General features: G+C 42.8%; 1 protein-coding gene and 1 long non-coding RNA gene across 3 annotated transcripts; one reads left to right on the top strand and one right to left on the bottom strand.

Annotated features, from left to right (window-relative positions):
• The first annotated feature begins 530 nt into the window (after window positions 1-530).
• Window positions 531-11,777, top strand: LOC121839083. Its single transcript, XR_006078649.1, has 3 exons — window positions 531-571; window positions 1,141-1,249; window positions 11,427-11,777. It is a non-coding gene; the product is annotated as an uncharacterized LOC121839083 (long non-coding RNA).
• On the bottom strand, window positions 1,243-26,901 carry LOC121839080 (galaxin-like). 2 transcript variants are annotated; one of them, XR_006078647.1, is made up of 11 exons: window positions 26,765-26,901; window positions 24,725-24,782; window positions 24,334-24,476; window positions 24,058-24,192; window positions 22,616-22,844; window positions 18,022-18,164; window positions 7,835-7,929; window positions 6,871-7,100; window positions 1,869-2,197; window positions 1,587-1,643; window positions 1,243-1,425 (listed from the first exon to the last, which is right to left on the bottom strand). XR_006078647.1 is itself a non-coding variant. In XM_042295862.1 (8 exons), exons 1-8 carry the CDS (start codon window positions 26,844-26,846, stop codon window positions 6,954-6,956), a joined length of 1,032 nt encoding a protein of 343 aa, XP_042151796.1. In that variant the 5' UTR covers window positions 26,847-26,901; the 3' UTR covers window positions 4,415-6,953. The 2 variants fall into 2 exon arrangements, 1 of the variants encoding a protein (XP_042151796.1); XM_042295862.1 differs by lacking the exons at window positions 1,243-1,425; window positions 1,587-1,643; window positions 1,869-2,197 and having other exon boundaries at window positions 4,415-7,100.

Raw genomic sequence — 26,901 nt, 5'->3', positions numbered from 1 at the left:
CATAAGCCGCCTACAAACGTTGTTTTAGAGAGTTTGGCAGTAAGTCCAACCAGCCTCACAACGACAGACCACGTGTATGGCGCCATATGGGCGAGCAGTTTGCTAATGTCAACGTTGTGAACAGAGTGCCCCATGGTGGCAGTGTTGTTATGGTATGGGCAGGCATAAGCTAAGGACAACAAACGCAATTGCATTTTATCGATGGTAATTTGAATGCACAGAGATACCGTGAAGAGATCCTGAGGCCCATTGTCATGCTATTCATCCGGCCCCATCACCTCATGTTTCAGCATAATAAGGCAGCACGGCCCCATGTTGTAAGGATCTGTACACAATTCCCCGGGAAGCTGAAAATGTCCCAGTAGTTCCATGGCCTGCATACTCACCAGACATGTCACCCATTGAGCACATGTAGGATGCTCTGGATCGAGATGTACGACAGCGTGCTCCAGTTCCGGACAATATCCAGCAACTTTGCACAGCCATTCAAGAGGAGTGGGACAACTTTCCACAGGCCACAATCAACAGCCTGATCAACTCTATGCAAAGGAGATGTGTCACACTGCATGAGGTAAATGGTGGTCACACCAGATACTGACTGCTTTTCTGATCCACGCCCCTACCTTTTTTATGACGGTATCTGTGACCAACAGATGCATATCTGTATTCCCTGTATTGTGAAACCCTAACGAAAGATCTAAATAATTTAATATAATTAACTGATGCAATGTAACATATTTGAAATGGTTGTTTATATTTTTGTTCAGTATACATTGTTTACATAGTAAAACAAGCCTATTTTGGGTTCTGACGATGTACGACATTTGAACTAAGCCCATGAGACAAATAATATTTTTTAATAAACAATATGTAGATATAATTAATTTACAAGTCCAAAAATGGATGCACCAATTACAGATTGCAACAAAACATGTAGTCAGTCTTTTGTGATAATATTACAGAAAACCACTAACCAGACAGACAAAATATGACTTATCCTGAGATATGGCTCACTAGAGATCATAAAGATGCTAGTTTTAAGCTTATCGTCAGATAACATAACAGATGTCTGTACAATAGCCCATGTCAAAACCCAGAATTAATTTTCTGTTGAGATGGTTCACCTTCTCTTTCTTCTAGGCTGGATAAAGGTTGAGCACCTGGAAAGGATGGAATGAAGAGGGGAGGAATGATCGCTGAGATCAGAGATGAAACTTATGGTGTCGGAGAAAGGATTTTTCACCCAGATGTAAGTGTTGCCCGGCACTAGTTCAGGGGAGCTGCAGTGGTCGGGTAATGTGAGGTAGTGAGGGGAAGCCATGGCTTTGAAATGGCCATGCGAGGCAAGCAAAGACAAGGCGTTTACCATCACGATGGACCGCTCGTTCATTTTCACGGACACACTCTCCACTGTCCCCAGCAGACCTGGACAAACACACACACACACTTTCAGATCAGCGTTGTGAAGCCAATGTACATCAGTGTCAAAATGAGGGTAGATTCAAGGGCTTCCCACTGTTCTTACTAAAGATCAAAGTAGTGAGTAATGTTTCCTGTCATCTTGTGCTTCAAACTGGAGGTCTTACCTCTGCTGTGACACAGGACTTCAGTCTTCAGATCCCCCAGTGGTAGAAGTCTGGGTCCTGAGGATAATGAACAACAGTCTAATCAAATGGACAGAGACAGACTCCAGGCAGGGACACATCAGAAGACTCCTCCTTTATCTTATATGAACTAGATATAGAATTCAATATTCATATCACTTGTCTGACTTGTAGGTTGGTCTTTCAGAGACCTTTCAGAGATAAACAGATGCAACTCAAGCTGTGGCATAAATCACAGATCGATTGTATCCTGTTCCCACTGACCTGGAATCACGTTCTTGGCGGTGTTGTGTGGTTCAGGCCTTGGGTGCAGGACCCCGGCGCAGCAAGACCACAGGGATGTGTTGGGGTAGCGGTGCCCACAGCAGGTGAAGCCTGGCTGGGTAGGATAGAGCAGGTCTAGCCCTGGGGCAGAGCAGCAGGTCTGGGTGGAGCCGGCCTCCATCAGAACACTCCCACAGCACTGGGTATCCTCTGTGAGCCTGCCCTGAACCTGCAGGTCGTACAGACTCCCTGCACAGCACTTCATCTGGCTGCTGCTGGGGTTGTACACCTTCCCTCCACAGCAGGACATGTTTCCCAACCTGTTGTGTCTGTGCAGAGAAAAAATATTTGACCTCCCAATAGAAAGAGAGCTGTCCTGTTGGGTGAACTCAGAGCCATATTGTACAGATTATTTATCATTTAATGGATTTTACCCATTACACTTTGATGAATATAGCACTCAAGGAAATGCAATCTGGAGAGTCTAGCAGCAATAAGAATGATTCGTTTTCATTGATTGCTTGTTTCATAGCCAAAGTATTGAGTAATGGCATCGGTATAAATTCAGACTGCCATGCAACTTCCTGAGGACCTAACTAGGAGGTCGTGACCCACAGTTTGAATGACAGGGTTAGAGCCTTTAACATTGGAGCATTGTTTGTTAATTATGTGTTCGACCACGTTTCCACAGACTTTAGATCAGCTTGTGAAGCCGCTGAAGAGTGTAAAAACATGCAGTACCAGCCAAAAGTTTGGACACACCTACTCATTCCAGGGTTTTTCTTAATTTTTTCATGTTTTCTACATTGTAGAACAATAGTGAAGACATGAAAACTATGAAATAACACATATGGAATCATGTAGTAACCAAAAAAAGTGTTAAACAAATCAAAATATCTCTCTCATGAGGACCGCCACAGGAATGGAAAGTAGCCACCCTTTGCCTTAATGCCAGCTTTGCACACTCTTGGCATTCTCTCAACCAGCTTTACCTGGAATGCTTTTCCAACAGCCTTGGAGTTCCCACATATGTTGAGCACTTGTTGGCTGTTTTTCCTTCACTCTGCGGTCCAACTCATCCCAAACTCTCAATTGGGTTGAGTTCAGGTGATTGTGGAGGCCAGGTCATCTGATGCAGCACTCCATCACTCTCCTTCTTGGTCAGATAGCCCTTACACAGCCTGGAGGTGTGTTGGGTTATTGTCCTGTTGAAATACAAATGATAGTCCCACTAAGCACAAACCAGATGGGATGGCTTATTGCTACAGAATGCTGTGGTTGCCATGCTGGTTAAGTGTGCCTTGAATTTTAAATAAATCACTGACAGTGTCACCAGCACAGCCCCCCCCCCCGCCTACACACACCATCACACCTCCTCCTCCATGCTTCACAGTAGGAACCACACATGCGGAGATCATCCGTTCACCTACTCTGCGTCTCACAAAGACAAGGTGGTTGGAACCAAATATATAAAATATTGACTCATCAGACCAAAGGACAGATTTCCACAAGTCTAATGTCCATTGCTCGTGTTTCTTGGCCCAAGCAAGTCTCTTCTTCTTATTGGTGTCCTCTAGTAGTGGTTTCCTTGCAGCAATTCAACCATTTATTGAAAAATGTATTTTACCCTTATTTTACCAGGTAAGTTGACTGAGATCACATTCTCATTTACAGCAATGACCTGGGGAATAGTTACAGGGAGGGGAAAGGAGGGGGGATGAATGCCAATTATAAACTGGGGATGTTTAGGTGGCCATGATGTTATGAAGGCCAGATTGGGAATTTAGCCAGGACACCGGGGTTAACACCCCTATTCTTACGATAAGTGACATGGGATCTTAAGAGACCACAGGCCCGATCAGACCATGAAGGTTGAGAGAATGCCAAGAGTGTGCAAAGCTGTCATCAAGGCAACTTTGAAGAATCTCAAATATAACATATTTGGATTTGTTTAACACTTTTTTGTTACTACATGATTATTTCATAGTTTTGATGTCTTATTCTACAATGTAGAAAATAGTCAAAATAAAGAAAAACCTTGGAATGAGTAGGTGTGTCCAAACTTTTGACTGGTACTGTAAGTAGATTCAAGTGGTTTTTTTGTTTTGTTGTTTTTTTGTTGAATTTTACCCCTTTTTCTCACCAATTTCGCGGTATCCAATTGTTTAGTAGCTACTATCTTGTCTCATCGCTACAACTCCCGTACGGGCTCGGGAGAGACGAAGGTTGAAAGTCATGCGTCCTCCGATACACAACCCAACCAAGCCGCACTGCTTCTTAACACAGCGCCATCCAACCCGGAAGCCAGCCGCACCAATGTGTCGGAGGAAACACCGTGCATCCAACCTTGGTTAGCGCGCACTGCGCCCGGCGCGCCACAGGAGTCGCTGGTGCGCGATGAGACAAGGATTTCCCTACCGGCCAAACACTCCCTAACCCGGATGACGCTAGGCCAATTGTGCGTCGCCCCATGGACCTCCCGGTCGCGGCCGGTTACGACAGAGCCTGGGCGCGAACCCAGAGTCTCTGGTGTACCCCATACATGGTACACTTTTCTGTATTCCAAATAAACACTTCAGTCAATAATTAACAACATTTACTTGGAACATACATTAGTAACATTCCTCAAATGTCAAACAAGAGTCAACCACCAAGGTCAAGAGTCAGACACCAAGGTCAAGCACAAGTCACACAACAGGGCGAAGTACAAAAAACAACTACCCATTGTCGGACCTCTTTCTTAGAGACCAAAAAGCAGACACAACATGTCTTAAGAGATGTCTGGCTGTCTAACTGTCTGAACGCCTCTGACTGGAACAAGGGAAGTGAAGTGCAGAACAGTTGGGGACCTTTTGGCTGCAGCAGTAGACGCCCTGTTGAACCATGTCTGGGAGGCTAACATACAGTAGTCTGTATGACATGGCGCATCCATTTGGCCGCCAACAGAATTGTTCCACATCCTGAGGGAGTGGAACAGTGGGAATGTTCTTTTGAATCACAATTAAATCCATCAATGTCTCTCGCACACAAAGATGCACACCCAGTCTCACACAGTGGGTGGGGAAATCGTTTCTGCAGTTAATTATAGTACAAACGCGGAACGTTAGTCCATCGTATCTGATGATGACTTCCACTTCCGAGTTAACGGTGAATTATTTGGTGACTGTAGAGTCCAATCTGAGATAGACAAACTTTATTGCAAGTGGGGCCTATGCAGTCCGTGTTGGAGGGGGCAGGCATGGTTGCACGTCTCCTGAGCAGTTTTTGCTGTCTTCTTTGTGCTCCTCTCTGGCAGAGCTGCCGCCAGGTGGAACGGTCTGGAACCAGGTCTGTGGGTTCGATGTTGCACTTCTTCAGCGACGTTTTCAGCTGGTCCTTGTAGCGCTTCATCTGCCCCCCTGCAGAACGCCGGCCAATATGTAGCTGGCCATACAGGATCTTCCATGGCAGGCACTCCTGAGACATTCTAATGACATGCCCAAGCCAGCACAGTTGGTGTTGGGTGACCATGGCCTCCATACTCTTGCAGTTGGTCTTAGCAAGTATTTCTGTATGCGCCACACGGTTGCACCAGGTGATTCATAGGATTGCTGCAGGCATCTTATGTGGTATCGCTCGAGCTGCTTGTTGTGGCGACTGTAAGTGACCCAGGCGTTACAGCTGTAAATTTGAGTAGAGTAGTAGTTCCCTGCTTACAGTGTCAAAGGCCTTGGAGAGGTTGACAAAGGCCATGAAAAGGTCCTGTTGTTGTTCACGTCACTTCTCCTGGAGTTGCCGTGCCGTGAATATCATGTAGACGTACTCCTCTTCTTTCTGAAGCCGCATTGTGACTCTGGCAGCATCACCTTGGCCAGGACCTTGCAGGCAACAGCCAGAAGGGATATCCCTGGCTGTTGCCGCAGATGGACTTGTCACCCTTGTTCTTATATATGGTGACAATGTTTGCAGGCCGCCACTGTTGGGGGACAATCTACCGGTCCCAAACCTTCTGGTGCAGAAGTAACCTCCCTTCTTAAGTAGCTCTGCCGGGATGCTGTAGGCACCAGGAGTCTTATTGTTTTTGAGGGAACGGAGAGCTGATAACACCTTTTGGAAGGTTGGTGGATGGTTATGGTCTTGAATGGGTAGACGGACAGGCAGTTCTTCCAGGATGGAGTGGTCTGTAGGAGAGCGCTGATTGAGTAGTGCTTCAAAGTGGTCAGCCCACCTGATCAGGATCTGGTTTTGGTCCTTCAAGAGAGAGACCATCAGCTGTTTTCAGGGTGGTGATGGAGCGACTTCTAGAGCCAGGGGTAGCTTTAGCTGAATTGCATGTAGTTTTTGTCTGCATAAATGTGTATTTCCTGTGCCTTATTCGTCCACCATTCGTTCTGCAGAGCATGCAAGGTTGTTTGCACGGCCTTGTGTGATGCACACCATTGCTGGCAGAGGGTAGCAGATGTGGGGCTGTTGAGAGGAGCCCTGTGCGCTTTGTGGATATTGTCCAGTAATGTTGCGATGGCGTCCGAGTTCTCATCAAATCAGTCTTGATGTTTCCTACCTCTGTAGCCAGTGGAGTGGGCCTCTGCACTCAGAAGAGGCTCAGTCTCCCTCAGAATTTCAGAGAGAGAGCTACGGAACTTTCACAAGCTGGGTACAGTGCAGATGCCTCTTAAAGGTACTTCTGCAGGCGCATATTTTCACCTGGAGTTAAGCCAGTATCATACGGTGATCTGTCCAGCATTCTGCACGCCTCATGGCACGTGTCAGCAGGACGTCAATAGTGTCAGAACGTCTCACTATGCAGTAGTCGATCCGGTGCCAGTGTTTGGAGCGTGGGTGCATCCATAGCGTTTTATATTTGTTCTTCTGCTGAAACAAGGTGTTAGTGACAATGAGATCAAAGCTGTTCTTAGCGCCTTAGTTCTGCCCTTAGGCACTCTGAACTGCTCTTGCGGACAGTGATAACCCCACGTCTTTGGGATAAACTTCCTACAATTTCCAGCCTTCCAGAGCTACTCACTTGTGTCCGTTGCAGCAGATTTCATACTGAGGGTAGTATGTCTCCTCCCCACAGCAGTGTTTGCCTGGATCGTTCAGATGAACTTATGTGCCACACACCATCTCACGGGATGGCAGATACAAGTGGCCACCTGGGGAGCACTGGTACCCATCCTCCACCGCACGGTGCAAGGTCTGGTTACAGCACAGCACCCCTCGGTCCTCTATACCATACGGAGTTGTACCGCAGCACTGGGAGAGAGACACACCAGTCAGCAGGGTAACAACACACACACAAACACACAGCATGTACAACAGACACACATACAGACAATTTCATACACTCACAAACGGTAGCATGCAAATTCACACACAATCTCAAAAGAAAGTCCACATGCTAGAAAAGAGAGTCTAACTTTCTTACCAGTCAACACATCCTCTACCGACAGAGTGTGAAGCGATAAAGGAGACCCAATGAGAACTATTGTTATCCATTGTCTGACTAACGCACACACAAACGAGGAGACACTAACTGGTTGTGGGTTGGGACTTACAGAACTAACGATGCAGATGGAAATGACATAGTACAGCATATAGCCCAAGTAAAGCAATCACCAATAGAAATAGTAATTGTTACTAGCAAAACATGGGACAGATTTTCTCCCTAATAGACTTTTAGATCAAGCACCAGTCTAAAATATTGGCCTACAGGTATGAACATTCTGACAGGACTGAAAATGGGTCTGTGGACAATGTATAGATTCAGGCTCGTCTTCAGATATTTAGACTTAAAAAAAAAAAACATCCCTGTACTGTACAGCTTTTGTCTTTATTGCTTGACCAACAACTCCTCAGCAAGCGGATGGAGGATTTAGCTGTTTACCTTCAATTTGAATGAGATGAGGACACATTTTTTACATAGCGGAGGAGGTTCAGTGAACTAAGCTTTAGCTATAGGCCTAAGATCTATGGGCTAATGGACTTACCAGGTTTTTCCCAAACACCCTTCTGGACAGCTTCCCGGCACAGCAGATGTTGATGTCTGGATTGTAACAGACACAGCTAACACCTTTGTAGACACCTGGCTAGAGAGATGGGAAGGATGGAGGACAGTGATAGTGATGGAGGTGACCCACATGGAAAAAATACTAGTTTACTATAGAACACTACAGAAATTACTAGAAAATGATATAGTAAACTGCAGTATCATCATGTGTAGTATTTACAATACAACGTTGTAGTATAGAATACTACAGTAAATAATAGTGTTATCTGAAAAAACACTACTGTAAAAAATACAGTAATGTCCGCACAAACACTACAGTCCACCCCCCATTTTTATTAAACTATAGTAAATACTACAGTATTCTATGTTCATATATATACTCTGCCCATTCCCCTCCCCCATATCCCAATTTGGGCCATCCATAAGTGACAAACCACCATGCCAAGTATAGACCATATTGTGTTCCTTACAGGTCATAGAAAAGAGCAGAATCACTGAACTATCCAGAGCACAGTCCTGCCTTATGGAAAATGTGCTCTTTTAGTATTTCTTCAGTAGGTTTCCTCAAGGAGAAAGCCTCCACTTCTATGTCAAATACAATAAAATAAAAACACTATAGTAAATACTAAAGTAATGCAAAAGCAGTACAGGAATACTACAGTAGAGTACAGTCTGCAAAAACACTACATTAATTACTATAGTATATACACTACAGTTATTTTACTACATTATATATACTATAGTTATCTGTAAATACTACAGTAAAGTCAGCAAAAACATAACAGTGAACACTATAGTATTTATACCATAGTATACAATAGTATTTTTTTCAAATCAAATTAAGAATGGTAAATAATCCATGTCAACCAGGCTAATATATAGTCCATTCGGAAAGTATTCAGACTCCTTGGCTTTTTTCTACGTTACAGCCTTATTAAAAATTAAAAACAAATACCTTATTTACTTAAATATTCATACCCTTTGCTATGATACGTGAAATTGAGCTCAGGTGCATCTTGTTCCCATTGATCATCCTTGAGATGTTTCTACAACTTGGAGTCGTACCGGTGGTATATTCAATTGACCCAATGGTCACTCTGATAGAGCTCCAGAATTCCTCTGTGAAGATGTGAGAACCTTCCAGAAGGACAACCATCTCTGCAGTACTCCACCAAGCCACTCCTCAGTAAACGGCACCTAAAGGACTCTCCACGAGAAACAAGATTCTCTGGTGTGATGAAACCAAGATTTGAACTCTTTGGCGTGAATGCCAAGTGTCACGTCTGGATGAAACCAGGCACCTCTCATCACCTGGCCTATACCATCCCTACGATGAAGCATGTTGGTGGCAGCATCATGCTGTGGGGATGTTTTTCACCGGCAGGGACTGGGAGACTCGTCAGGATCGAGGGAAAGATGAAAAGAGCAATGTACAGAAAGATCCTTGATGAAAAGGAGGTCCAGAGCACTCAGGACCACAGACTGGGGCGAAGGTTCACCTTCCAACAGGACAACGAACCTAAGTATACAGCCAAGACAACGCAGTAGTGGCTTCGTGACAAAATCTCTTGACAGACTTGAAAAGAGCTGTGCAGCAACGCTCCCTAGCCAACCTGACAGAGCTTGAGAGGATCTGCAGAAAAGAATGGGAGAAACTTCCCAAATACAGGTGTGCCAAGCTTGTAGTGTCATACCCAAGAAGACCCTAGGCTGTAATTGCTGCCAAAGGTTCTTCAAGAAAGTACTGAGTAAAGGGTCTGAATAATTATGTAAATGTGATATTTCAGTTTTTACTTCGTCATTATGGGGTATTGTGTTTAGATTGCTGAGGAATAAGGCTGTAACGTAACAAAATGTGGAAAAAGTGAAGGGGTCTGAATACTTTCTGAATGCACTGTACGTGTGCAATAGATTAAAAAAACAGGTGAGACAAATGCGTCAATCATTTTGAAAAAAAGTTGATATAATATAGGGAGAATTTTTTGAAAGGGCAGCCCCCTGTGAGCATGACACATTTTATAGAAAAGGTTATGTCTACTTTCTTGTTTGGGCCTCTTGGAGACAGAGTGTTGAGGGAATGTATCCAAAAGGACTCCAAAATGAAATTGTCAATGTTACAGATTCTACAGACATGTTTTAACTGACTGATCAGGAGGCTTTTCTTTAGGAGGATTAGGGTGGAAACTACCACATCTTAGAAGCGTGTTTCGATCTGTGGGCTTGCTGTATAGATCGGTGAGGAGTGTCATTTTCTTTGGTGATCTGAATGTCAAGGAAACTGACACTAGAGTAATCAAAGTACGTGGTGAAACGAAGATGATAATTTTACTTATTAAGAAACTCATGTAACATCTCAAGACTCCCATTAAATAATACCAATACATCATTTATATAACGTCGATATAGTTTGATCTTCAATAGAAAGGGATTTTGCTCAGGGCTGAGAATGCAATCGTGTTCTAAAAGTTGGCATAATTGGGGGCCATCGTACTCCCCATAGCAGTTCCTATTGTTGGTAGAAAAAAGTTACTTCTATACATAAAACTGCTATTTGTGAGTACCAACTTTGCTAGGTCTTTGATACATGAGGAGCTAGGCCCGAAAGTCTATAGGGCATTGTTCTAAAAAGAAGCTTAAGAGCCTCTAGGCCACCTTGGTGGGGTATTGACAATCTTCACTCTCACACTAACTCTCTTTTATCCTGTCATCTCTCCCTTCTGCTAAATCCTTCTCCCTCCTGTCTCCTGATTCTTCCTCTTCGACCCTACTCTCCTCCCTTTCCGCATCCTATGACTCGCACTGTTCCATTTCCTCCCTGCCAGCTTGGTCCTCCCCTCTTGCTCTGTGGCTAAGTGACTCAATGGAAGCTTACAGAACAGGGCAGCTGAGCGGAACTGGAGGAACCCTAAACCTCCGGAGGACCCATCATCCTTTTACTTCCTCTTATCTACCTTCTCTTCCTCTGTATCCACTGCTAAAGCTACTTTCTATCACTCTAAATTTCAAGCTTCTAACTCTAACCCTAGGGAACTCTTTACACCTTCTCCTCCCTCCCTTCCACTTTGAAAAGAAGGTTGACGACATCCACTCCTCATTCACTCAGCCTATTGAGTCCACTGGTCCCACTCGCACAGAACTACCCTACGCCTTGACCTCTTTCTCTCCTCTCTTTCCAGATGAAATTCTGCGACTAGAGAGGTCTGTCCACCTGACAACCTCCCCGCTCGACCCCATCCCCTCCTTCAGACCATCTCTAGAGACCTCCCATTCCTCACTCCCCCCATCAATGACCACTGGCTGCATCTTCCCTGACTTCAAAATGGCCCAAGTCGCTCTCCTCCTCAGGAAAATAAACACTTGACTATCTGACCTCTAAAACTATAGACCTGTATCCCGTTCTTTTCAAAACACTTGAGCGTGCTGATCAACTTTCTCGTTATCTCTTTCAGAACGATCTTCTTACCCTAAACCACCTTCAAGACAGGTCACTCAACCGAGACTGCTCTTCTCTGTGTCACGGAGGCTCTCCGCACTGCCAAAGCTGACTCTCTCCTCTGTTCTCCTCCTCCCAGGTCTATTCACTGCCTTCGACACCGTGAAAAATCAGATTCTCCTCTCCACCCTCTCAGGGCTCTGCGTCTCAGGCTCTGCACACTCTTGGATTGCATCCTACCTGGCAGGCTGCTCCTACCAAGTGACGTGGAGAGAATCTGTGTCTGCACCACGTACTCTCACTACTGGTGTCCCCCAGGGCTCGGTTCTAGGTCCTCTGCTCTTCTCTCTATACACCAAATCACTCAGCTCTGTCATATCCTCACTGGTCTCTCTTATCATTGCTTGGCGGGTGACAACTACTTTTCTCCTTCACCCCTTTTGACACCATCATTCTTTGGGGATGCTTTTCTGCAAAGGGGACAGGACGACTGCACCGTATTGAGGGGAGGATGGATGGGGCCATGTATCGTGAGATCTTGACCAACAACCTCCTTCCCTCATTAAGAGCATTGAAGATGGGTCGTGGCTGGGTCATCCAGCATGACAACGACCCAAAACACACAGCCAGGGCAACTAAGGAGTGGCTCCGAAAGAAGCATCTCAAGGTCCTGGAGTGGCCTATCCAGTCTCCAGACCTGAACCCAATAGAGAATCTTTGGAGAGAGCTGAAAGTCCGTATTGCCCAGCAACAGCCCCGAAACCTGAAGGATCTGGAGAAGGTCTGTATGGAGGAGTGGGCCAAAATCCCTGCTTGCAGTGTGTGCAAACCTGGTCAAGAACTACAGGAAACATATGATCTCTGTAATTGCAAACAAACGTTTCTGTACCAAATATTAAGTTCTGATTTTCTGATGTATCAAATACTTATATCATGCAATAAAATGCAAATGAATTACTTAAAAATCATACAAAATCGGCATTGTAATAAAATACTTGTTCTCACCACTGTATATATTGGTTAAAAGCTTAAATTCTTGTTCATCTAACTGCATTGTCTGATTTACAATAGGCTTTACAGCTAAAGCATGCCATGCGATTGTTTGAGGACGGTGCCCCACATCAACATATTTTTCTACCGGCAAAGGCTTCATAAAATCACAAATAGCGATTAAATATTCACTCACTATTTGAAAATCTTCCTCTGATTTGTAATCCAAAGGGTCCCAGCTACAACATGTATGGTCGTTTTGTTAGATAAAATCCTTCTTTATATCCCAAAATGCCCATTTAGTTGGCGCCATCGATTAGAGTAATCCACTCGTTCAACATGCAGAGAAAGGAATCCAAAAAGCTACCACTAAACTTTTTTAGAACAAGTCAAAATATCTAATCCTCAGGTAACCTAAAATGTAATTAAACTATAATATTTCATACGGAAAGAAGTATGTTCAATAGGAAAGCAAAATTAGCAGGTACGAGTCCTCTTCGTCGTGCGCGCACAGACTGATTTCCAACTCTGACTCCCAGTACTAAAACTCAAAATTCTTCATCGTTTGGGAAGAAAGAAGCCTGAAACCTTGAACAAAGACTGTTGACATCTAGTGGAAGCCATAGGAATTGAAATCTGGTTGCTGGATTTGGATATGACCCTATAACTTCCATTGTAAGAGCATGGGCTTTCACAATAAAATAATTTCCGGGTAGGTTTTTCTTTGGATTTTCTCCTACCATATCTATTGTGTTATAGTCTCATACATTATTTTAACATTTCTACAATCTTCAAAGTGTTTTCTATTATATGCATATCCTGGCTTCTGGGCTTGAGTAAAAGGCAGTTTACTTTGGGCACGTCAGTCAGGCGGAAATTCAGAAAAAAGGATCCTAGCCTGAAGAAGTTTTTAAGATGAATGCACTAACTGTAAGTCGCTCTGGATAAGCTAAATGACTAAAATGGACAATGTAAAATGGACAATGTTTATGCCTGTAGAGCAGTAGAGTCTCCTCAGAGTAGGAAGGGGAGGACCATCCTCAATGAATTTAATAATCATCTAAATAGAGAAACATTTACAAAAGTTAGCATTTTTAGGTAAACCTATACTAAATATATTCACATCAACAAATAATTGATTAAAATACACTGAAGGTCTACAGTAGTCTCAACAGCACTCTGTAGGTTGGCACCATGGTTTAGCCGGAGGACAATTAGCTTCTGTTCTCCTCTGGGTACATTGACTACAATACAAAACCTAAGAGACTCATGGTTCTCACCCCCTCCCATAAACTTACACAGTAATTATGACAACCTCCGGAGGACGTCCTCCAACATATCAGAGCTCTTCCAGCATGAACTGACGTTGTCCACCCAATCAAAGGTTCAGAGAATTAATCTAGTACTGAAAGCATAAGCTACAGCTAGCTAGCACTGCAGTGCATAACATGTGGTGATTAGTTGACTCAAAGAGTGAGAAAGACAATTAATTACTTCCAAAATTAAGGAGAAGCAAGAGAGAGAGAGAGATTTGGTCGTATTTAAAAAAAAATGCAGCTAGCTAGTTTAGCCTACTCAAATACCCAGCTAGAACAGAGAGGGGTGCTATGTTAGCTAGCTGGCTATGGCTATCTAACACTGGAACTCCAAGTCAAGGTAAGCTTTTGGTTTTATTATTTTATTGCCACCGGGGCATGCTGGTGTAACTGCTAAACTGCTTTCTGACTGTACTGTATGATTGTAGCCAGTTTAGTAACGCATTAGTTCTAGGTGACTATGACATGACAACAATGTAGGCTGTGTATAGCGGTTAGTGGTCATGACATGAAGGTTTGTCTTTAAAATTTTTTTGCCTGGTCATAGACAGCTGATGTGTTGTGTAGTGAATTCTACAAGCGAAGAAAAGGTGGGAGGAGGAGAGCGCATACAGTAGATAGTTGCACAAAGTGTTTTTATCTGGCTGTTATGAAAGTGAACTGTTTGCATGTGATCAGGGGTGTATTCATTCCGCCGATTCTGTTGAAAAAAAATTCTTAAACAGAAACAAGCATAATCAAGTCACCTTGATTACTCAAAATTCTCTTGACCTGTCCACCTATGTAAATTTGATTTCATAGGCCAGGTTGTAGCAACCTCAAGATGGGTACAAGGAAAGTTTGAGTATCATGCAGTAGCCTAAACCTATCGATGGTACATTGAGCTGGGTGAATGGAATATGAATGACAGTAATCTAATATGTTCCAATAGAATTAAGACGAAGCTCTTAAAAAGTATCATCCTCCCTCAACTTAAATGGCACCGACCGCCACTGCTCTAGATTATTTAAGTAGGTGCGTTTCACAGTGGTGTATGACCCGATGAAGATCCAACTTGGATCAAAACGTTATCTTTATTGTGCTCTGATTAAATCACCCTGGGACCATACCAGAGTTGCGGAGATTCCTTTTTTCTTCTATGGAAATAAAGGGCCACACAAATCCAACACTACAGCAAAGTTTCATATAAAGGGATGTTTCAGGGACAATATGGTGCTGATTCATGCATGGGTAATGGTCTGGTAATAAAATAATCATACATGGGAAAAATTCCACAAATTGTTTGTTTCATTTTCCATTTTTGTTCAGCCAACCATTCTGGAGATTTTAGCCCGTAACCCTTAAGTTGCACAGTATAATTATTACATGACTAGAGATTTTACAAGAAACACTTTAGAGAGCGGCCAAGTGAAACTAAAGTCATATCTTTTGAAATACTTATCATTACTTCTTATTTTTCATTTAAATTGAACTTTAAAAAAAAAAACTTGGCAAGATAGTTAAGAACAAATTATTATTTACAATGACAGCCTACCAAAAGGCAAAAGGCCTCCTGCGGGGATGGGGTCTGGGATTAAAAATAAATGTAATAAAACAAGAGAAACAAGATCACGACAAGAGAGACAACACAACACTACATGAAGAGAGACATAAGATGACAACATAGCATGGCAGCAACACATGACAACACAGCATGGTAGCAACACAACATGGCAGCAGCACAACATGGTAGCAGCACAAAACAGAGTACAAACATTGTTGGGCACAGACAACAGCACAAGGGGCAAGAAGGTAGAGACAGGAATACATCATGCAAAGCAGCCACAACTGTCAGTAAGAGTGTCCATGATTGAGTCTTTGCTGCAGCGAACTGAAAAGAAGAGCGACCCAGGGATGTGTGGACTTTGGGGACCTTTAACAGAATGTGACTGGCAGAATGGGTGTTGTTTGTGGAGGATGATGGCTGCAGAAGATATCGCAGAAGGGGGGAGTGAGGCCTAAAATAAGCAACAACCAGTGGGTCTTGCGACGGGTATATAGAGATGACCAGTTTACAGAAGAGTATAGAGTGCAGTGATGTGCCCTATGAGGAGCATTGGTGGCAAATCTGATGGCCGAATGGTAAAGAACATCTAGCCGCTCGAGAGCACCCTTACCTGCCGATCTATAAATTACTCCATAGTCTAGCATGGGTAGGTTGGTCATCTGAATCAGGGTTCGTTTGGCACAAGGCTACCATCGATAGCTGGGGTAAAAGAGGAGTGATTACGATAGAGGAAACCAATTCTAGATTTAACTTTAGCCTGCAGCTTTGATATGTGCTGAGAAAAGGACAGCGTACCATCTAGCCATACTCCCAAGTACTTGTATGAGGTACCTCAAGCTCTAAACCCTCAGAGGTAGTAATCACACCTGTGGGGAGAGGGGCATTCTTCTTACCAAACCACATGACCTTTGTTTTGGAGGTGTTCAGAGCAAGGTTAAGGGCAGAGAAAGATTGTTGGACACTAAGAAAGCTTTGTTATAGAGCGTTTAACACAAAATCTGGGGAGGGGCCTGCTGAGCATAAGACTGTATCATCTACATATAAATGGATGAGAGAGCTTCCTACTGCCTGAGCTATGTTGTTGATGTAAATTGAGAAGAGCGTGGGGCCTAGGATCGAGCCTTGGGGTACACCCTTGATGACAGGCAATGGCTGAGACAGCAGATGTTCTGACATTATACACTGCACTCTTTGAGAGAGGTAGTTAGCAAACCAGGCCAAAGACCCCTCAGAGACACCAATACTCCTTTGCCGGCCCACAAGAATGGAATGGTCTACCGTATCAAATGCTTTGGCCAAGTCAATAAAAATAGCTGCACAACATTGCTTAGAATCAAGGGTAAGGGTGACATCATTGAGGACCTTTAACGTTGCAGTGACACATCCATAACCTGAGCGGTAACCAGATTGCATACCAGAGAGAAAACTATAGACATCAAAAAAGCCAGTCAGTTAATTATTGCCAAGTTTTTCAAAACTTTTGATAAATAGGGCAAAATAGAAATAGGCCTATAACAGTTAGGACCAGCTTGATCTCCCCCTTTAAATAAAGGACTAACTGTGGCTGCCTTCCAAGCAATGGGAACCTCCCCAGAGAGGAGAGAGGTCAGAGATAGGCTTGGCAATTATAGGGGCAGCAACATTAAAGAAGAAAGGGTCTAAACAATCTGACCCAGATGTTTTTGGGGGTCAAGTTTAAGGAGCTCCTTTAGCACGTCGGACTCAGTGACCGCCTGCAGGGAGAAACTTTGTAGAGGGGCAGGGGAAAAAGAGGGAGGAGCATCAGGGCTAGTTGCATTAGAAGGGGTGGGAGATGAGGAAATGTTGGACGGGCAACGAGGCATGGCTAAGTCAAATAGGAATCGTGACTTATTGAAGTGGTGATTAAAGAGCTCAGCCATGTGCTTCTTGTCAGTAACAACCACATCATAAACTTTAAGGGACATGGGCAGCTGTGAGGAGAAAGGCTTATTCTCCAGGTCTTTAACCGTTTTCCAGAACTTCTTGGGGTTAGATCCACAGAGAGAGAACTGCTGTTAGGGTCACTCTAGGAAAAGTCATTCAATTTCAAGTTGAAAAAATGTAATTTAGGGGGGTTTCTCTGCTGTTAAACATAGTGGCGGGTCATTTTTGACCCTTAAGACAACACAAGGGTTAAGGAAAATTATGAAACACAGAGAGACTAAAGATAAATATTTACCAGTAAACAATTTTGGGGAAGCCTGGCTTCCCTTGGCATCCATGAATACACACCACAGATGGATATGAATTAATCTCTGAAACCACTCTCTACTGCTGCGCTACAATATAAGGATTGCAGCATGTGCTTTGTCAGTGACGTAGGGTTTAGACAGGAGTTGACGGACAGTCTGAAGACAGAATGAAATGATAGGAGGGACATCCCAGCTTCAAGTGGTTTCAGATTTCACATCCTGTCAGTCGGAACCAGTACCAGAACCATGCAGGTCCCCTAAACGAGGGACTTGACATCTCAGAGGTTTTAACCTGTCTCCTCCCCTTTATCTACACTGTCTGAAGTGGATTTAACAAGTGACATCAATAAGGGAATATGGCTTTCACCTGGTCAGTCTGTCATGGAAACAGCAAGTGTTTCTAATGTTTTGTACACTCAGTGTACATACACACCAAAGGAGGCTGGTGGGAGAAACTATAGGAGGACTGTCTCATTGTATCGGCTGGAATTGAATAGATGGAGCGGAGTCAAACATGTGGTTTTTGTATATGTTTGATGTGTTTGATACCGTTCCATTTATTCCATTCCAGCCATTACAATGAGCCTGTCCTCCTATAGCTCTTCCCACCAGTCTCCTCTGAAACACACAAACATACAGACACTAGCAGGGCACCTTGTGCTGTCTTACTTGGGGTGTGGCTGAGTGTTCCATCAAAGCGGGCCTGGTCATGAGAGTAGCTTTGACCCTGGTGAGAGCTAGGGTTCACACAGCAACACTCTGTTGTTGGGTTGAAACAGGCACCTAGACCATAAGGCTTCTCCCCAGGCATACTGGAGGCATGTGGAAAGCGAGAGAGAGAGAGAGAGAGACACACACTTAGATGCAATACAAACACATGCACATAAAGACACATAAACAAACATAATGTACACAAATACACATACAAGTTTTACCAAACTACATAATAGTTTTAAAAAATCATGTTAAAAAACATAATCCACCGTCATGTTTCTAACTATTCCACCACTCTTGTTCTACAGACAAAGGTTTACAATTAAAGTGCCCACTTTAATAATCACAGTGTCAATGTGGGTGCTGGCCAGGCACGGCGCTACACCGGGGCTAAGGGGTGCTATAGCAACTTCACAAATCTGCATAGCCCAGTTAAGCGTTTTAGTATTATTATTTTATAAATAAAAATACATATGTAAGAGTTAATAACCAGCCATTCTGTTCGCAATCCGATCCCTGGCATCATGCACGTGTGTGTGTAAGGCTACAGTTAGGCTACGTTATGTGAGTGTTATGATCCCCAGTTTCTGTCTTGTGGTTTGTGTATTTGTATGTGTGTATTTTTGGAAATGGCTTCCTGGATTCCCCTAAGCAGCTGATTGGTCAGCCCCATTGCAGATTGGAGCTGACCCCGCCCCCTCGTCAGGATACACCTGTATCCCATTAGACTCCTTCTCCAGCTATATCAGCCAGTCTTCTGTTGCGCTGTAGAGAGTTGAGGGTTGTATCCTGGGTTGGTTGTTTCTCAGAAAGATGATGAGTATGTCCTATGTTGGTTTTTGCTGAGAGACAGGGTTTTGTGACGTATTTTGTAGCGGTCCTGCGGAGGTATGTTTATGTCCAACGGACTGTTTTGATTATTGCACTTGTTTGTACTCTTCTGTTTAATTTGTTCCCAGGGTGGAAGGGGAAGGCACCTAGGGAGTGCTTAGGCAAGAGGCCTGCGGGCATACAAAAGCCGTGGTATTTACTGTCTATACACACTAGGTAAGACCTGGGCGGACCACCCCCTGTGTTTTGGTTAGCGCACCAGGTGGTGCTAAGATGGTAAGGTAGGAGGGGGCTTTGACATTTGGTTCCGTTCAGCCCCTTTCCCCCAAAATTACCGTGTGACGGAATAAATTCCCAGTAAACAGCAAATTCTCTGCCTTTGTCATCCTTACTCGCACCTACAGTCCCATACCTCTTCCACTCCACGGGGAGTGTAGTTGTAGCAGGGTGTTGTGATCACTCTTCCTAGAGGGGTACGTAAAGTCGACTAGCTAGAAGTTAGCTCACTATCTCGCTCCGTTGCGATGGACCTTTTTCTGATCAGGAGAAGAGTACGGGTAGTAAATGACAATCCAGACCCTGTCACAGATGGGAGATAAGATGAGTGTTAGCACAGCCACCGGCCCCTCTGATTTAAGCCAGTCACCTGTTGAAGAACCAAGGCGCCCTCTTCAGCGTTATTCAGCCACAAAAGTTGGACAGCAGGATCGCTACATCAATCGTAGGTGGTATGAGGATTACTTTACTTATATCTGTCACACTGCCAGTAAACTCTACATGTGTGCGCAGTTTTTCCTGAATGCGGCGTGTAAAAACCTACCTAAGAAACATAATGGCAAACCCTTGATTTAGCAACCTTGCCAGCTTGTTCATACACGCAGAAAGAACCAAGGCACTGGATATCCAGAAGATAGTCTAATTTGCACTGGACCCCAACACTCGTGTCCTATAGAACACCAGTTGATGAGTAACTGAAAGGCCTATTTATTGACAGAGCGCACCTGTCTTGTGGTGGGAACATGACTCGATCGCGCTGATCTGGATGGAACAAGAAGACGCATGCATATTCTCGGCCTAAAAGTATTTTTGCAATAGAAATCTAATCGCTAAGATTGTGACAGCCATCTCGTTTTAGACCGTGTGCACAGTGGACAGGCATAGCGTAAATGCACTTCTCGTTGTGGCTGCACTGTGGATATTATTCCATTCATGTCTGATGATGTGATAGACATTTAATGTTAATCCGTAACATTATAACCAATGCACACCAGGATGCGTGTATATCGTCGGCCTACAAGTTGTTTGCATAGAAACATAATCACTAAGATTGTGATAGCCAGTTTGTTTGACAAGTGTGCATAGTTAACAGGCATATCGAATCGCGGAGCTGACAAGGTAAACTGTTCCTAGGCCGTCAAAAATAAGAATGCCGCCTTAACCGACTTGCCTAGTTAAATTAAGGTTAAAAAAAAACATGCATAGGCTAAATGCATTGCACTTCTCTTTGTGGCTGCACTTTGAAAATTATTCATTTAATTTCTGACGTTGTGATAACCCTTTCATCCGAAACATTATTACCAATGCACAGTTTGATTATGCACTTGTTGTCGAATTTTGGATGTATTGTTATTGCTGAAAGACCTTGCCTTTGCACATGAAATAGGTGTTTTTCATTGCCTTGTGGTCACTTGTGTTAGACTTATAGCTATTTGGTAAATTCTTTGGCCAAATTCAATTGGAAACGATATATTTATGTAGGAGAGTTAAAGTTTATTCCATCAAACTTCAAATTATTCGAATAATACGCAGAACAGAACAACCAGGTTGGGGGTCAGTGGCTAAAGCCCGCGAACAGGAATATTCCAAGTTCAGACAGAAGTCAGATCGCTATGATCGCCAGGAACTTTACTTTTGGTGTCAATTTTTTATTGTTGCACTACTGGTGCTACCCGTTGACGTTAGGTAGGCAGCTACAGTAGCTGAATGATAACATCTTCGGGTTTTGTTTCATAAAATACATTACATTTCATCTGGGTGCTTGCGTCACCTACTAACACCATGGTACTACTCGTAGCTCCTGTTCTCCGTCTGAGAAAACTAAGGTATGTTGCAGTTACTGTTTGAATGTTAAATGACGAGACAGGCATTGATGCGAGTAACCAGTCTTGTTCAGTACATGACAACGCATCCGGTATCTCAAGCACCCCGGTAAAACACAAGAGTTGCAGTAATGAACATTTACCAACAGATGGCATCACTGTGCCATCTTACACCCATAACAGTTACCTCCTTTCTAGGCGTCCATAACGTGAAATAAAACATCCCAAGATTAATGCTGTGGATATTGTTATAAGGGAGTGAGAGACTATTGAAACATGTGACTTTCAGTGTTTTATTGTTAATATATTTTTGTGCTAAAGTGTTGCTCTTGCTAGCTAGCATGCCTTTCTGTGACGCAGACGGTTAGCTGAGCTGGTGCTGCATTCTGGGAGGTGTAGTTTTGGGCCTATTAAGGTCTGAATGGGACAGAGACGATATGACTTTGTAGCTTGTTTTTGCAGTGTTGTATTTTGGTACTGTCAACACTGAAAGCACCGAGCAATGTATAGGGGATGTGAGACAGGATATGTGTTTTACCTTTCTCCGTGCTCCTATGTATGTATGTATGTATGTATGTATGTATGTATGTAACAGTTGTTAAAGTACTGTGAATTTCATATATTGTCATGTTGATTTGTTATTATGCATGCCTGGGAGTAGGGGAATGTGTACTTACGTTTTGCCCTTAGTGCATCAAAGTGATTTGAGCACTGAGGTAGGCACACTTTTTCTGTCTTCAGAAAAGTTTGATTCTTTTAAGCATTAAAGTCGGTGTGTTCATGAATATTGTTGTGTATTTAGAGGTTACTCATAAGTGGATGGTATTGTTAAGATCCACTTGTAATTGTACTTTTTAGGATATCAACATTCTGAATTACACATGTGGTTAATAGCTAGCTAAGGTGTGTGTGTGTGTTTGAATGATGGCTAGCTCCTTGAATGATCCCAGTCTCTTGTCTTGTGCATCTGTTGTAGAAAGAGGCGACCATTCGAAGAACATGTGCTCTACAAATGTGTTACGCTCTTTTGGATGCCGAGTGAATTCTGCTTATTAAAACTACCTGCTCTGAAGTTCACGTCTATAGTCTCAATCAACCCCACAACGCGGTGCAGTACACCACCGGTTACATATGGAACAACTTGTCAGATGGTGCATTGGAGATGTGTTCCTGTCCTGTCTTTTCACAATACTATTGCAGATCGACATAAGTCAAAAAGACAGCCGTGGTGTCACTTAATTTATTGGTTCTCCTGTGGTACGTAATAAAGACCGCTACATTTATATCAAATGTGCTGTGTCATATCTGCTTTTATTGAAAAAACGAGAACTTCCTTAACTCTGAAGTCATGAAAATCAACTCTTCTTAGCACCCCGCGTATTGGTGAAGCTCCCCCTTAACACCGAGAGAGCAAGAATCCTGGCGCCATGTCTGTTGGCAGACCATTCAATGCCTCGGCCAAAAGCATAAAGCAACGGATGCCACACCCATTGTTGCTTTTAGCTATAGGACATCAAAATTATTATTTTAAAACCTGACTGTTAATGAAATGGTTAACTTGAATAAACAAAGTGAGACATGAGGTTCAGTATGTGGTTGAAGGCCAAAGGCAACCTTACCAGTTTGGAGGATTTGGAGCTATTGCCCTGTGGTGAAAAATGTTCGACCCTGATGATGCACAGCAGCTTGCATTGAGAGGCTCTAGGGTTAGTAGTCCAGAATCAAAGCAGTGGCTTCGCTGGTCAAACTGGTGGTCTCCACAGCACCGGTGGTGACCGGACATTTTGGCCAGGACCTTCCTTCCTTGGCCTACTCCACAGCAAAGCTGGTGGTCTTCATCATAAAGGTCTGTGAGACAGGTAATAACAATTGAGTGCTTTAAACAATCTGATCAAGTGTTCAAGTTTGTCATTGTGAAGGGGAGTAAGTGAGCATAGATGTACAGACTGTGGCAAGTGAAATTCAAGGACTTTCGAGCACTAGTATGTATTTTCAATGATCTGTTTAATAGTTCCTATCATGCAATGGTTTCTAGTTGAACACCAGATGACATATCACCACTAACTTACTATTCATCACTACCTTAAGTTCTAATCAATGTGTTTCACTACGTAATTACTACACACAGGAGTGCTAAGTCAGTGATGAGGATGTTGACTGATTTCCTTGTATGAACTGTAACTAAGAAATATTTAGTTTCATGATGCATTTATATTTTTGTTCAGTGTACGTGGTGATATAAAATGGTCTATTTAAATTCTTTATTTTTAGCAAAATGCTTGGTCCCACAGGCTGTCCCAACACATGACAAAGTGAATTCTGACAGTGTAACACCCTTAGAGTCAACTAAAATGTTTTCTATACCCATTTTGAAGAAACAAATGAATGTGTTTAAGATTAAAGATTCTCTCGGGACCCTACTTAAATTTTAGGAGACCCCACATGGGTCCCGGACCCCAAGTTTGGGATCACTGTACTACTAACCTCTCTCCCTGCTGGCTTCAATGCTTCCTCTCTTTGTATTTCCTTTCCATTTTTTTAAAAACCTTTTCTTTAACTAGGCAAGTCAGTTAAGAACAACTTCTTATTTACAATGGCGGCCAAACCTGGATGATGTTGGGCCAATTGTGCGCTGCCAGACCGCGGAACACGTGAGGAAATAAAACTGGGTTGTCTGTCTGGAAATTAATTCGCAAGACCACATTTGTCATATCAACCTATTTGATCATTCTGTTTTCTAATTTTAATTAAATGTCCTTTTCAAGTACTAACCTAAGAATGTCAGATTTGTTTTCATGCTTTTCCTACTTCAATTTCAGTGTGTCGAATTTAAGTACCTAGTGCGAGCTCTGGGTGCAGGTGGGAAATTAGGTTGTCACAATGACTCCGCATGAGAGAATTGGGAAATATCTCCCAAAAAGCTTTCTGACTAGACAGACCTCAATGGGGTGAGCCAAGTCTAAGATGCACACTATGACACCACCTATTTGTATGCCTTTTGATGTAGTTGTGTTATTCTTCCCAATGATGAAAGAAAAGGCCTCGACCTGACACCACTGACCTTTTCCACAACACGTGGCATAGGGTTGGGTCCTGGTTAGGATCTGAGAGTCACAGCACAGTTGGTTGAGTGGGTCATAGGCCTGACACCCACAGCAATCTGACACCAGCTGGCTCACATTAAGAGTCAGCTGACCTGCATCGGTTGAATCACAGATAAACACACAAAATACCAATTCAAACTTGGGAGATGCTGAGAATGTTTTCAACCTAGTTACCAGATTTGAGTGAATAGATACAGTGGGATACTGCTAGAAAGTCATGTCTCCTCTCTCACCTTTACAACAGGAAGCCTGGATGAGGTTGAAGGCCCTGTTTCCACAGCAGGACAACCCCACCCCTTCATGTAGTACTTTCTCACAGCAAGTGTAATCTAGAACATCATATTTCCTCTTGCTGCAGAGGTGATCTCTGGGAGACCTGAAAGGCAGGGTTTAATTTTCATGTCTAGAGTGCATTTTCTATATCTATGTGCAGCATATATACTAGACAAAGAATGGAGTCACAATGCTCACACATAGTCACATCATGCTGCCACCTTAATTAAAGGTAGTGTTTAGGGGCAAATTCATCCTATCAGGTCAGTTTTTCATATCCCCGCTTAAGATTTGAGCCCTAGGGCAGCTTCTACCCAGAGCACAGATAATAAGGGTACTTGCTATACTCACGTGTCGTAGAACTTCCCAGCATGGGCAGAGACTGGAACTCCAAAAGGATTGACTTGCCCTGTGAAACGTGGAACATCCTCACATCAAGACAAAGCGCTGGCTACGTATTCTGTGAAAAGCTCGATCTCAGGTCATGAGGAATGCTTATTAATCTAAGTGTGGTATTTGCAAAACGCTCACTAAGAAAATATTGGAACTGTAAATCGCTTTACAGTAAAAAAGTAAAGCAATGCAAAATGTATTGTTTAAAATCGCATTTTACAACTGCCGATACAGTGACTGAAGTTGAATAACGTATTGTCAGGAAGCAACGGTATCTATAACTCCAGTTAGCACTTCCTAAAGGTCTCTGCAGCTCCATATAAGTAATTTGAATTCAAAAATGTTAATCAGTCTTAATATCCCCCATCACTCTATAAACTACACAACCAGTAGTAGAGGTCTACTACTGATTCCGATTTATTGGAGGACCAAAAAAAGCTGATACTGATTAATCGGGCAATTATTTAAAAAAAATTATATACACATATTTGTAATAATGACAATTAAAATAAGTGTTGTAACTTAACATCAATAAACATCAATTTAGTCTCAAATAAATAATGAAACATGTTCAATTTGTTTTAAATAATGCAAAAACAAAGTGTTGGAGAAGAAAGTAAAAGTGCCATGTAAAAAAGCTAACGTTTAAGTTCCTTGCTCAGAACATGTGAAAGCTGGTGGTTCCTTTTAACAAGAGTCTTCGATATTCCCGGGTAAGAAGTTTTAGGTTGTAGTTATTGTAGGACTATTTCTCTCTATACCATTTACATTTCATATACCTTTGACTATTGGATGTTCTAATAGGTTTCTTTAGTATTGCCAGCCTAATCTCGGGAGTTGATAGGCTTGAAGTCATAAATAGTGCAATGCTTGAAGCACAGTGAAGAGCTGCTGGCAAATGCAGGAAAGTGCTGTTTGAATTAATGCTTACGAGCCTGCTGTTGCATACCAACGCTCAGTCAGACTGCTCTATCATATCATAGACTTAATTATAATATAACACACAGAAATTACAAGCCTTAGGTCATAAATATGGTCAAAAATGGGAACTATAATTTCAAAAAACTTTTTCAGTGAAATACGGAACCGTTCTGTTTTTTATCTAACGGGTGGCATCCCTAAGTGTAAATATTGCTGTTACATTGCACAACCTTCAATGTTATGTCATAATTATGTACAATTCTGGCAAATTGATTACGGTCTTTGTTAGGAAGAAATGGTCTTCACACAGTTCGCAACAAGCCAGGCGGCCCAAACTGCTGCATATACCCTGACTCTGCTTGCCCAGAACGCAAGAGCAGTGACACAATTTTCCTAGTTAAAAGAAATTAATGTTAGCCGGCAATATTAACTAAATATGCAGATTTAAAAATATATACTTATGTATTGATTTTAAGAAAGGCATGGATGTTTATGGTTAGGTACACATTGGTGCAACGACAGTGCTTTTTTCTCGAATGTGCTTGTTAAATCACCCGTTTGGCACCGATTATATGCAACGCAGGACAAGCTAGGTAAATTAGTAATATCATCAACCATGTGTAGTTAACTAGTGGTTATGTTAAGGTTGATTTGTTTTTTTACAAGATAAGTTTAATGCTAGCTAGCACCTTACCTTGGCTCCTTGCTGCACTTGCATAACACTAGTCAGCCTGCCACGCAGTCTCCTCTTGGAGTGCAATGTAATCGGCCATAATCGGTGTCCAAAAATGATTACCGATTTGTTATGGAAACTTGAAATCGGCCCTAATTAATCGGCCATTCCGATTTAATCGGTTGACCTCTAGCCAATAGTGTGCCCTAGAAGGCTATGCTGATCTAGTAATGATGACAACTAATTTCACTGACTTATCTACACTGAACAAAAATATAAAACGCAACATGCAACAGTTTCAAAGATTTTACTGAGTTACAGTTAGTATAAGGACATTTTGTCAATTCAAATACATCAATTAGGCCCTAATCTGTGGATTTCACATATGCATCTGTTGGTATTACCTTTTAAAAAAGGGTATGGGCGTGGATCAGAAAACCCGTCCGTATCTGGTGTGACCACCATTTGCCTCATGCAGCGCAACATATCTCCTTCGCATAGAGTTGATTACGCTGTTGTTTGTGGCCTGTGGAATGTTTTC

Source organism: Oncorhynchus tshawytscha, linkage group LG13 (genome assembly GCF_018296145.1).
Source record: "Oncorhynchus tshawytscha isolate Ot180627B linkage group LG13, Otsh_v2.0, whole genome shotgun sequence".
NCBI classification, from domain to species: Eukaryota; Metazoa; Chordata; class Actinopteri; order Salmoniformes; family Salmonidae; genus Oncorhynchus; species Oncorhynchus tshawytscha.
This window is presented reverse-complemented; position numbering and strand designations above follow the sequence as displayed.